At 36.6% G+C, this 13,274-nt stretch overlaps 1 protein-coding gene across 5 annotated transcripts in view; it reads left to right on the top strand.

The window, feature by feature from the left end:
* LOC110456281 (protein KIBRA-like) overlaps positions 1–13,274 on the top strand; it is a 93,838-nt gene that overhangs the window by 4,801 nt on the left and 75,763 nt on the right. For all 5 annotated transcript variants that reach the window (XM_021506914.1, XM_021506912.1, XM_021506913.1 and 2 more), the window contains exon 2: positions 10,732–10,841. In XM_021506914.1, coding sequence (XP_021362589.1) covers positions 10,732–10,841 — 110 coding nt within the window. The remainder of the gene's footprint in view (positions 1–10,731; positions 10,842–13,274) is intronic.

Below are 13,274 nucleotides of genomic sequence, written 5' to 3'. Positions count from 1 at the left end.
CAAGTTGTACGGTGTGGGTATAGAAACTATCCAAGTTGTACGGTGTGGGTATAGAAACTATCCAAGTTGTACGGTGTGGGTATAGAAACTATCCAAGTTGTACGGTGTGGGTATAGAAACTATCCAAGTTGTACGGTGTGGGTATAGAAACTATCCAAGTTGTACGGTGTGGGTATAGAAACTATCCAAGTTGTACGGTGTGGGTATAGAAACTATCCAAGTTGTACGGTGTGGGTATAGAAACTATCCAAGTTGTACGGTGTGGGTATAGAAACTATCCAAGTTGTACGGTGTGGGTATAGAAACTATCCAAGTTGTACGGTGTGGGTATAGAAACTATCCAAGTTGTACGGTGTGGGTATAGAAACTATCCAAGTTGTACGGTGTGGGTATAGAAACTATCCAAGTTGTACGGTGTGGGTATAGAAACTATCCAAGTTGTACGGTGTGGGTATAGAAACTATCCAAGTTGTACGGTGTGGGTATAGAAACTATCCAAGTTGTACGGTGTGGGTATAGAAACTATCCAAGTTGTACGGTGTGGGTATAGAAACTATCCAAGTTGTACGGTGTGGGTATAGAAACTATCCAAGTTGTACGGTGTGGGTATAGAAACTATCCAAGTTGTACGGTGTGGGTATAGAAACTATCCAAGTTGTACGGTGTGGGTATAGAAACTATCCAAGTTGTACGGTGTGGGTATAGAAACTATCCAAGTTGTACGGTGTGGGTATAGAAACTATCCAAGTTGTACGGTGTGGGTATAGAAACTATCCAAGTTGTACGGTGTGGGTATAGAAACTATCCAAGTTGTACGGTGTGGGTATAGAAACTATCCAAGTTGTACGGTGTGGGTATAGAAACTATCCAAGTTGTACGGTGTGGGTATAGAAACTATCCAAGTTGTACGGTGTGGGTATAGAAACTATCCAAGTTGTACGGTGTGGGTATAGAAACTATCCAAGTTGTACGGTGTGGGTATAGAAACTATCCAAGTTGTACGGTGTGGGTATAGAAACTATCCAAGTTGTACGGTGTGGGTATAGAAACTATCCAAGTTGTACGGTGTGGGTATAGAAACTATCCAAGTTGTACGGTGTGGGTATAGAAACTATCCAAGTTGTACGGTGTGGGTATAGAAACTATCCAAGTTGTACGGTGTGGGTATAGAAACTATCCAAGTTGTACGGTGTGGGTATAGAAACTATCCAAGTTGTACGGTGTGGGTATAGAAACTATCCAAGTTGTACGGTGTGGGTATAGAAACTATCCAAGTTGTACGGTGTGGGTATAGAAACTATCCAAGTTGTACGGTGTGGGTATAGAAACTATCCAAGTTGTACGGTGTGGGTATAGAAACTATCCAAGTTGTACGGTGTGGGTATAGAAACTATCCAAGTTGTACGGTGTGGGTATAGAAACTATCCAAGTTGTACGGTGTGGGTATAGAAACTATCCAAGTTGTACGGTGTGGGTATAGAAACTATCCAAGTTGTACGGTGTGGGTATAGAAACTATCCAAGTTGTACGGTGTGGGTATAGAAACTATCCAAGTTGTACGGTGTGGGTATAGAAACTATCCAAGTTGTACGGTGTGGGTATAGAAACTATCCAAGTTGTACGGTGTGGGTATAGAAACTATCCAAGTTGTACGGTGTGGGTATAGAAACTATCCAAGTTGTACGGTGTGGGTATAGAAACTATCCAAGTTGTACGGTGTGGGTATAGAAACTATCCAAGTTGTACGGTGTGGGTATAGAAACTATCCAAGTTGTACGGTGTGGGTATAGAAACTATCCAAGTTGTACGGTGTGGGTATAGAAACTATCCAAGTTGTACGGTGTGGGTATAGAAACTATCCAAGTTGTACGGTGTGGGTATAGAAACTATCCAAGTTGTACGGTGTGGGTATAGAAACTATCCAAGTTGTACGGTGTGGGTATAGAAACTATCCAAGTTGTACGGTGTGGGTATAGAAACTATCCAAGTTGTACGGTGTGGGTATAGAAACTATCCAAGTTGTACGGTGTGGGTATAGAAACTATCCAAGTTGTACGGTGTGGGTATAGAAACTATCCAAGTTGTACGGTGTGGGTATAGAAACTATCCAAGTTGTACGGTGTGGGTATAGAAACTATCCAAGTTGTACGGTGTGGGTATAGAAACTATCCAAGTTGTACGGTGTGGGTATAGAAACTATCCAAGTTGTACGGTGTGGGTATAGAAACTATCCAAGTTGTACGGTGTGGGTATAGAAACTATCCAAGTTGTACGGTGTGGGTATAGAAACTATCCAAGTTGTACGGTGTGGGTATAGAAACTATCCAAGTTGTACGGTGTGGGTATAGAAACTATCCAAGTTGTACGGTGTGGGTATAGAAACTATCCAAGTTGTACGGTGTGGGTATAGAAACTATCCAAGTTGTACGGTGTGGGTATAGAAACTATCCAAGTTGTACGGTGTGGGTATAGAAACTATCCAAGTTGTACGGTGTGGGTATAGAAACTATCCAAGTTGTACGGTGTGGGTATAGAAACTATCCAAGTTGTACGGTGTGGGTATAGAAACTATCCAAGTTGTACGGTGTGGGTATAGAAACTATCCAAGTTGTACGGTGTGGGTATAGAAACTATCCAAGTTGTACGGTGTGGGTATAGAAACTATCCAAGTTGTACGGTGTGGGTATAGAAACTATCCAAGTTGTACGGTGTGGGTATAGAAACTATCCAAGTTGTACGGTGTGGGTATAGAAACTATCCAAGTTGTACGGTGTGGGTATAGAAACTATCCAAGTTGTACGGTGTGGGTATAGAAACTATCCAAGTTGTACGGTGTGGGTATAGAAACTATCCAAGTTGTACGGTGTGGGTATAGAAACTATCCAAGTTGTACGGTGTGGGTATAGAAACTATCCAAGTTGTACGGTGTGGGTATAGAAACTATCCAAGTAGTACAGTGTGTGTATAGAAACTATCGAAGTTGTACGATGTGGGTATAGAAACAATCCAAGTTGTACGGTGTGGGTATAGAAACAATCCAAGTTGTACAGTGTGTGTATAGAAACTATCGAAGTTGTACGGTGTGGGTATAGAAACAATCCAAGTTGTACGGTGTGGATATAGAAACAATCCAAATTGGGCAAATTGCAATAGATTATTTCCTTTACCCTATCATTGACATGCGTACGGTGTGGGTATATCAACAATCCAAGTTGTCCGGTGTGGGTATAGAAGCAATCCAAGTTGTACGGTTTGGGTATAGAAACAAACAAAGTTGTACGGTGTGCGTATAGAAACAATCCGGGTATAGAAACTCTCCAAGTTGTATGGTGTGGGCATAGAAACTCTCCAAGTTGTACGGTGCGGGTATAGAAACTATCGAAGTGGTACGATGTGGGTATAGGAACAATCCAAGTTGTACTGTGTGGGTATAGAAACTCGCAAAGTTGAACGGTGTGGGTATAGAAACTGTCCAAGTTGTACGTTGTGGGGCAAGTTGTACGGTGTGTGTATAGAACCTATCCAAGTTGTACGATGTGGGTATAGGAACAATCCAAGTTGTCCGGTGTGGGTATAGAAACAAACAAAGTTGTACGGTGTGAGTATAGAAACTATCCCAGTAGTACAGTGTGTGTATAGAAACTATCCAAGTTGTACGTTGTGGGTATAGAAACAATCCAAATGGGGCAAATTGCAATAGATTATTTCCTTTACCCTATCATTGACATGCATAGTTAGAACCCCCAATGTTTGGATGGACTTGTTAGTGATCCATTCACATTGAAACACTATTATACTCACCATGCAGTTATGTTGCAGTAGCTTACTAGCATATACTACAGAAGGTGATTTAGGATCTACTGCAAGTCATGAACTAATTTTATTTAAGCGCTACAAATGCAAAATGACAACATGCCACAACAAACAATAAGATTATATGAAGTAGAGCTATATATAAGCTTGTATGAAAAGATGAAGACCACAGAAGCATACATATACATGCATTAAAGCAGATCAAAGTTGTTATAAAATAAAAAAAAAGTGCATATCCATTCGTTGCGCCCTGGTGCAGCTTCTGGCCTCCCGCATCACCTTGAAATTTGTCAAGGTACATGTAGCATGCTGGGATGAAGGGCTACATATACCAATTGGTTCAATTGAATGACCTTGACCCACTTTTAAATTCCCAAAATGTTACAGATTTCATGAAACCTAAATAATAACAGCATGCCCTTTAAATCTGGAAAGTGATCACCTATGTTTGTTTGCCTTTTAACCATCTCATCAGTGTCACTAATCTGCTTTGACAATACACTGGTTATTATTGTCAACATGTAAAGCATCTGTCGGAGGAAGTATTAAAAAAAGTGTACCAGAGAGCGTAGCCACCACAAAGTCTGTCAGTGGGAAGTACTACACAAAAAAAGTGCAGTTTGGGCATAAAGTAAGAGATCAATTTTCGTTTTGGCTGTCAAAAATGTTGATGCCGGTGAAACTGTTAATTCTGGTGCCGGCGATGTATAAAGCAAATTTCAGTGATTGCCAGAAGACGAACTAAAGCCTTCATTAGCAAAAATTGCGACTTTCACTTTGTTCAAAGTAGAAAACTGACGATCATCTGTCCCAGGATGATTATATTTAACCAGTTACGTGCTGGAATGAAGGGCTACCAAGTTTGTTCAAATAAATGACCTTGACATATATTCAATGTTACAGGAGTCATATGTTTAAAACCTGTAAAAGCCTTTTTTTAAATAACCGAAAGGCCCAGGATGTTGATATTTGGCCAGTGACATGCTGGGATGAAGGGCTACCAAGTTTATTCAAATGAATGACATTGACATATACTGTATATTCAAGGTCACAGGGGTCAATTGTCTTAAAAAAAGAATAAAATTTTCTTCTGAATTATTTCTCTCAAATTGTTTTAAACTTTTAAACGACTTCTTCTCAATAAACAAATGGCCCAGCTGGGTGATGATATTTGGCAAGTAGCATACAGGGATGAAGGAGTACTAAGTTTGTTCAAATGAATGAGCTTCACCCATATTCAAACAATGGGTTTTTTTGGCCTGATCTACAGCCGTCTAACGGCTGCTTCCCCTAGTCTGAAAATTACATATTTTCCCAAAATAAAAACATATTTTCCCAAATAGAATACCTGTTAATTTAGTCTTTGTTTGCTTATTGTTGTAATCTATGATTTTATCAAAACATGTCTAAAGTGTCTGTTAAAATACATAAGTAGTTCTCCCGAACGATAATAACTTCAGCGATCCAAAATTTTCCGTTTCTGAGCAAGGGGAGAGAAGTCAAATCCGAAGATTCAAATCTAGGTCATGATATCTTTTGATACGGTCATCGGAATTTCAAGCGTCAAATTGACAACTGCTTTGATTCGCGGGTGACATCCGGTTCTACACCATGTCGCATAATTCAAAAGAGATTGATTTGGTGGTACCTTGTTAAACTTTATTAAAATTGTGATTTCAAAAATTCTAACCTTGTCAATGATTTTCATCTTACATTTTGTAAAGAATTTGTTAAATTTGTTAAATTGAAACAAAATGAATAAAGAAATACATCATTTTTTAAGAGCAATTAGTTCTCTACAAAAACTATCAGAATGCACCTCGGAGCTTCTAGAATTCAAAAAAAATTCAGGTGGGGGGGGGCCCGTACCCCCCATCATGGCTTTGCGCGGCGCGCAAGACATCTTGTATTTTCCCAATTGCAAAGGAACAGGTGGTTGTAAAATGGAAGTTAAAAAAACACTGATTCAAAGGTCACAGGAGTCAAATAAGTTAAAAAAAAATATATAAATTACTTCTTCTGAATATCCAAAATGGCAAGGGTGATATTTTTGCAAGTAGCATGCTGGGATTAAGTGCTACTAACAAGTTTGTTCAAAGAACCACTTTCATCCATATTCAAGGTCACAGGGGCCAAATATGTTAAAACCTGTAAAAGACTTTTTTTCTGAAGGACCAAAAGGCCTAGGATGATGATATGCAATCAGTGACAGGCTCTGATAAGGAAGAAATACGAGGATTGTACTAATGAATGACCTTCACACATATTCAAGGTCACGGGTCAAATGTGTTAAACACTTTTTAAACATCTTCTGAATAACCAAAAGGCCAATGCCCGGGCTTCTTGTTAAATCAATGTTTCAAATCAGTAAGCCGTATAGAGAATGTTACTTCATCAGGTTCAGCACACGCTGTCGATTGAGCTATATAGCTGTAATTATATATATATAGTAGATAATAAATAAATAAGTCCTTGCGAAGGAAAATATAGAATAAAAACATATTTTTTTCAGATCGTCCGCTAGGCCTTTCTGCCTTCTAGGGCTTCTTCAGGCAGATTGATGTTCATTTATCACCGTTGGTTACATGACGTCATCAATATTTGTATAGCACTTTGTATACTTTTATATCATACATTATATAAACTATATATATATATATATATATAAAGACATATAATAGCTCTATTGACATATCTGAAATAGGTCTTTTGAGCTATTTTCATGTGATTTTCTTTTTTAAGGAAAACTACACAAAGTCGCTTTTAAAAGAAAATGTTATCATTGGGTCAAGAGAAAATACAAATATTCTTTTAAAAAAAAATGATGTAAAAAAAATCGGAAAATTTACATTTATGAAAAATGAAAATAAACATCTAAATGTATGCTTTTCGTAGTCAACATTACCATAAACCTAATGTTTATGCAACTTTGCTGTAATGTAATGAAAATTGAAATCTGAGAAAATATAGCTTAATACAGCTATAATTTATATGTGGATATACATGTAGCTCTCTATATATATAGATCTTTGTATTATAGCTAAATAGCTCAATCGGCAGATCTAGAGTGTTTTGGACCTGATCAATAAAGTAATGCTAGCACAATTTTGTGATCATTTACTTTTAATTAAATCTTTTTTTTTTTTCAAATTCAAACAAGTCGATATTCAAAAGTGTAATATATGTCAATTATACATTCTACTCAGGCATTTTATTATGAAAATAACCCAGAATACTGAAGTATTATTCAAAGTTAACAATGATAAAACTATGGTAAAAACTAAAGAAAGAAGCACTATACGACCCTTGAACATGTACAAGGCCATGACTGGTATCCAATTTACATGTGCAGTAATAATAATATGACTGCTGCTGCCTTCATGCATTACATAAGTAACTGGAAATCTGGAATAATGACGACCTAAATATAATTATTAGAAAAAATATAGATCTGACCCTGTTACTACGTAAACTTGTACTTTTATTTGTAACACACCACTGTTACTTTATAAATATCATGTTACTATTTGTAGCACACCCCTGTTACTTTATAACTGTGTTACTATATATATATAACATACATTCTGTTACCTACAGGATACATCTCGTGTTACTATATATATAACATACATTCTGTTACCTACAGGATACATCTCGTGTTACTATATATATAACATACATTCTGTTACCTACAGGATACATCTCGTGTTACTATATATATAACATACATTCTGTTACCTACAGGATACATCTCGTGTTACTATATATATAACATACATTCTGTTACCTACAGGATACATCTCGTGTTACTATATATATAACATACATTCTGTTACCTACAGGATACATCTCGTGTTACTATATATATAACATACATTCTGTTACCTACAGGATACATCTCGTGTTACTATATATATAACATACATTCTGTTACCTACAGGATACATCTCGTGTTACTATATATATGTACCCCTCCTGCTATATATGTACCATGTGTGATAGTGGTATTCCCCAGAGTACACAGCAGGGGGATCAATCAAGGTTTTAGGGGAATCTACCCTTTTTTCAGATTTGGGGGGAATACAAATTTTGATACAAGGCTCTAGCATCATGAAGGTAAAAGATATATGTATGTCCGTATATGTGCAGTATATTTCAATTTGTAAACAATTTTAAGCTTAAAATTGTAGAAATTTTGTTTGAATTATGTGAAGAAAATGTATATATGCAGTATTATGCAGTATTATGCATTTTAACTGTTGAACTCTAAAGAAAACATACAGTGGAAATATTTTGAAGAAAACCCGTTATTTTCTTGTTGAAATAGGGGAATTTTGAAGCTCATAGGGGATATTTCAAAGAACATGGGAATTTTCTGCCGTAGGGAAAACTACCCATACACCGTTACATGGTAGTGAATCAAGCGTACATTTATACACTACCATAGTTGTGCTAGTGGTACCCCCCAGTGTACATGTACACTACCATAGTTGTGGTAGTGGTACCCCCCAGCGTACATGTGTACACTACCATAGTTGTGCTAGTGGTACCCCCCAGTGTACATGTGTACACTACCATAGTTGTGGTAGTGGTACCCCCCAGCATACATGTGTACACTACCATATGTGTGTGGTAGTGGTACCCCCCAGCGTACATGTGTACACTACCATAGCTGTGGTAGTGGTACCCCCCAGCATACATGTGTACACTACCATATGTGGGTGGTAGTGGTACCCCCCAGCATACATGTGTACACTACCCTATGTGTGTGGTAGTGGTACCCCCCAGCGTACATGTGTACACTACCATAGTTGTGGTAGTGGTACCCCCAGCTTACATGTGTACACTACCATAGTTGTGGTAGGGGTACCCCCCAGCATTCATGTGTACATGTACATACCATAGTTGTGGTAGTGGTACCCCCAGCTTACATGTGTACACTACCATATGTGTGTGGTAGTGGTACCCCCAGCATACATGTGTACACTACCATAGTTGTGGGAGTGGTACCCCCCAGTGTACATGTTTACACTACCATATGTGTGTGGTAGTGGTACCCCCAGCGTACATGTGTACACTACCATATGTGTGTGGTAGTTGTACCCCCAGCGTACATGTGTACACTACCATAGTTGTGGTAGTGGTACCCCCCAGTGTACATGTGTACACTACCATATGTGTGTGGTAGTGGTTTCCCCAGCGTACATGTGTACACTACCATATGTGTGTGGTAGTGGTACCCCCCAGCGTACATGTGTACACTACCATAGTTGTGGTAGTGGTACCCCCAACTTACATTTGTACACTCCCATATATATATGTGTGTGGTAGTGGTACCCCCCAGCGTACATGTGTACACTACCATAGTTGTGGTAGTGGTACCCCCAGCGTACATTTGTACACTCCCATATGTGTGTGGTAGTGGTACCCCCCAGTGTACATGTGTACACTACCATAGTTGTGGTAGTGGTACTCCCCAGCGTACATGTGTACACTCCCATATGTGTGTGGTAGTGGTACCCCCCAGTGTACATATGTACACTACCATAGTTGTGGTAGTGGTACCCCCCAGTGTACATGTGTACATTACCATAGTTGTGGTAGTGGTACCCCCCAGTGTACATGTGTACACTACCATAGTTGTGGTACTTCCATTCATAACTTAATCCCAGCTAGTGTCTTGTCCTGTGTGATATATCTTGGGATTGCCTCAGGCTGTGAATTTGTTACAGCTTATAATGGAATGTTAAGTATGTGAGCCTATAGCTACCACTATAACATGTTCATCTAAGAGGCCCAGTCAAGGGAAGTACACATTAGCCATCAGCTGAGTACTTGTTTTCCAGTTGGTTTCATTAAGAATAACCAATTTTATATTTATTTTTTGTTGTTTTGACAATTTTTCATTGAAACCACTATTTTGCATACCCATAGATCTCTATACAGTACTATTTTTTACCTGAGCAAAGCTCAAGTGACCTATTCCGATCACTTTCCGTTAGTCGTCGTCCGTCTTGTGTAAACTTTTTACATTTTCAACTTCTTCTTAAGAACCTGTGGATGGAATTTTTTGAAACTTGGTCAGAATCATCCTTGGTAGATGAGGCTACAAAATTGTAAAATTGGGATTCCTACCCCAACCCCTGGGGCCAGGGTGGGGCCCCAAAGGGAAAATTAACCAATACTTCAAAAATCTTCTTCTCCAGACTCAGAGGTACTACAGTCATTTTGTCTGCATGGATGGAAAGATTATCAGGGGCTTTATTTAAATTGTAAATTTCAGGACTCCCTAGCTATCCTTCTCCATGGGGAGGGGCCGAGGTAAAGGTTACTATAGTTTATATAAGGAAATAACACTATTGGGTATATTTTATCCATTTTTAGCAGAAAATTATTCAAACTTGGTCAGAATCATCTTTGGTGGATGAGGGTATACATATTACATTGTAAAATTGGAATTCCTGTCCCATCCCCAGGGGCTAGGGTGGGGCCCCAAAGGGAACATTTACCAATATTTTAAAATACTTATCCTTTGATGACATAACAAGTAGTTTCACTAAGAAGTTTCACTTAGTTTTCATGCTGATTTCCACATCACATTTAAACAATAAAATAAAGCTACCAGTACCTATAATATAACTCAGGTGACCGCTAAGGCCCTTGGGCCTCTTGTTTTATCAAGCCTGAATTGTTTAAAAAAAAAATCATGCCAGATAAAACAGATATTGTTAATTTTAATTGATCAGTAGTATAACAGTAAGGTTGGTTCTTTGGAAATTGGAAAGTTATTTTAGATAGAATATGAAATATGTATGAAACTATTCATATTATTTAATTTATTAACCAATAAGAGTGAGTTAACATTTGGAACTGTAAAATTAGTGTTAACCATTCCTATAGGATGTGATGTTATTTCAGATTTACAAAGCCCCAGACATTTGCGGACTGTGTGGGTGACCAGCTTCCCTATGGATGGGAACAATGTATAGACGAGCACCTGGGTCCTTACTTCATCAATCACCTAAATCGTAAGTAATATCAACAACCTAAATCGTAATATCAGCAACCTGAATAGTAAGCAATATCAACAACCTAAATCCTATATCAGCAACCTAAATCCTATATCATATACCTAAATCCTATATTAACAACCTGAATCGTTAGTTATATCAGCAACTTAAATCGTAAGAAACATCAACAACCTAAATCGTAAGTAACATCAACAACCTAAATCGGTAGTAACATCAACAACCTAAATCGTAAGTCATATCAACAACCTAAATCGTAAGTAATATCAACAACCTAAATCGTAAGTAATATCAACAACCTGAATCGTAAGTAACATCAACAACCTAAATCGTTAGTAACATCAACAACCTAAATCGTAAGTCATATCAACAACCTAAATCGTAAGTAATATATCAGTAACCTAAATCGTAAGTAATATCAACAACCTAAATCGTAAGTAATATCAGCAACCTAAATTGTAAGTAATATCAACAACCTAAATTGTAAGTAATATCAACAACCTAAATTGTAAAAAAACATCAACAACCTAAATTGTAAGTAACATCAACAACCTAAATCGTAAGTAATATCAACAACCTAAATCGTAATATCAGCAACCTGAATAGTAAGCAATATCAACAACCTAAATCCTATATCAGCAACCTAAATCCTATATCATCAACCTAAATCCTATATTAACAACCTAAATCGTAAGTAATATCAGCAACTTAAATTGTAAGTAACATCAACAACCTAAATCGTAAGTAATATCAACAACCTAAATCGTAATATCAGCAACCTGAATAGTAAGCAATATCAACAACCTAAATCCTATATCAGCAACCTAAATACTATATCATCAACCTAAATCCTATATTAACAACCTAAATCGTAAGTAATATCAGCAACTTAAATTGTAAGTAACATCAACAACCTAAATCGTAAGTAATATCAACAACCTAAATTGTAAGTAATATCAGTAACCTAAATCGTAAGTAACATCATCAACCTAAATCGTAAATAATAACAACAACCTAAATCGTTAGTAACATCATCAACCTCAATTGTAAGTTATATCAACAACCTAAATCGTAAGTAACATCATCAACCTAAATCGCAAATAATATCAACAACCTAAATGGAAAGTAACATCAACAACCTAAATCGTAAGTAATATATCAGTAACCTAAATCGTAAGTAATATCAACAACCTAAATTGTAAGTAACATCAACAACCTAAATCGTAAGTAATATCAACAACCTTAAGTGTAAGTAATATCAACAACCTAAATCGTAAGTAATATCAACAACCTTAAGTGTAAGTAATATCAACAACCTAAATCGTAAGTAATATCAACAACCTTAATTGTAAGTAATATCAACAACCTAAATGGTAAGTAACATCATCACCCTAAATCGTAAGTAACATCAGCAACCTAAATTGTAAGTAATATCAGCATTCTAAATTGTTAGTAACATCAACAACCTAAATCGTAAGTAATATATCAGTAACCTAAATCGTAAGTAATATCAACAACCTAAATTGTAAGTAATATCAACAACCTAAATCGTTAGTAACATCATCAACCTCAATTGTAAGTTATATCAACAACCTAAATCGTAAGTAACATCATCAACCTAAATCGTAAGTAATATCAACAACCTTAATTGTAAGTAATATCAACAACCTTAATTGTAAGTAATATCAACAACCTTAATTGTAAGTAATATCAACAACCTTAATTGTAAGTAATATCAACAACCTAAATTGTAAGTAATATCAGCAACCTAAATCGTTAGTAACATCAACAACCTAAATCGTAAATAATGTCAACAACCTAAATTGTAAGTAACATCAACAACCTAAATCGTAAGTAACGTCAGCAACCTAAATTGTAAGTAACATCAACAACCTAATTCGTAAGTAATATCAACAACCTAAATGGTAAGTAACATCAACAACCTAAATCGTAAGTAACATCAGCAACCTAAATTGTAAGTAATATCAGCATTCTAAATTGTTAGTAACATCAACAACCTAAATCGTAAGTAATATCAACAACCTTAATTGTAAGTAATATCAACAACCTAAATTGTAAGTAATATCAGCAACCTAAATCGTAAGTAATATCAACAACCTAAATTGTAAGGAATATCAACAACCTAAATCGTAAGTAATATCAACAACCTAAATCGTAAGTAATATCAGTAACCTAAATCGTTAGTAACATCAACAACCTAAATTGTAATTAATATCAGTAACCTAAATCGTAAGTAATATCAGTAACCTAAATCGTTAGTAACATCAACAACCTAAATTGTAAGTAATATCAACAACCTAAATCGTAAGTAATATCAGTAACCTAAATCGTAAGTAACATCATCAACCTAAATCGTAAATAATATCAACAACCTAAATCGTTAGTAACATCAACAACCTAAATCGTAAGTAA

The sequence above is a fragment of the Mizuhopecten yessoensis genome, unplaced genomic scaffold (genome assembly GCF_002113885.1).
Source record: "Mizuhopecten yessoensis strain PY_sf001 unplaced genomic scaffold, ASM211388v2 scaffold8621, whole genome shotgun sequence".
NCBI classification, from domain to species: Eukaryota; Metazoa; Mollusca; class Bivalvia; order Pectinida; family Pectinidae; genus Mizuhopecten; species Mizuhopecten yessoensis.
The sequence above is the reverse complement of the archived record's forward strand: the minus strand, read 5'-3'. Positions and strand labels throughout refer to the sequence as shown.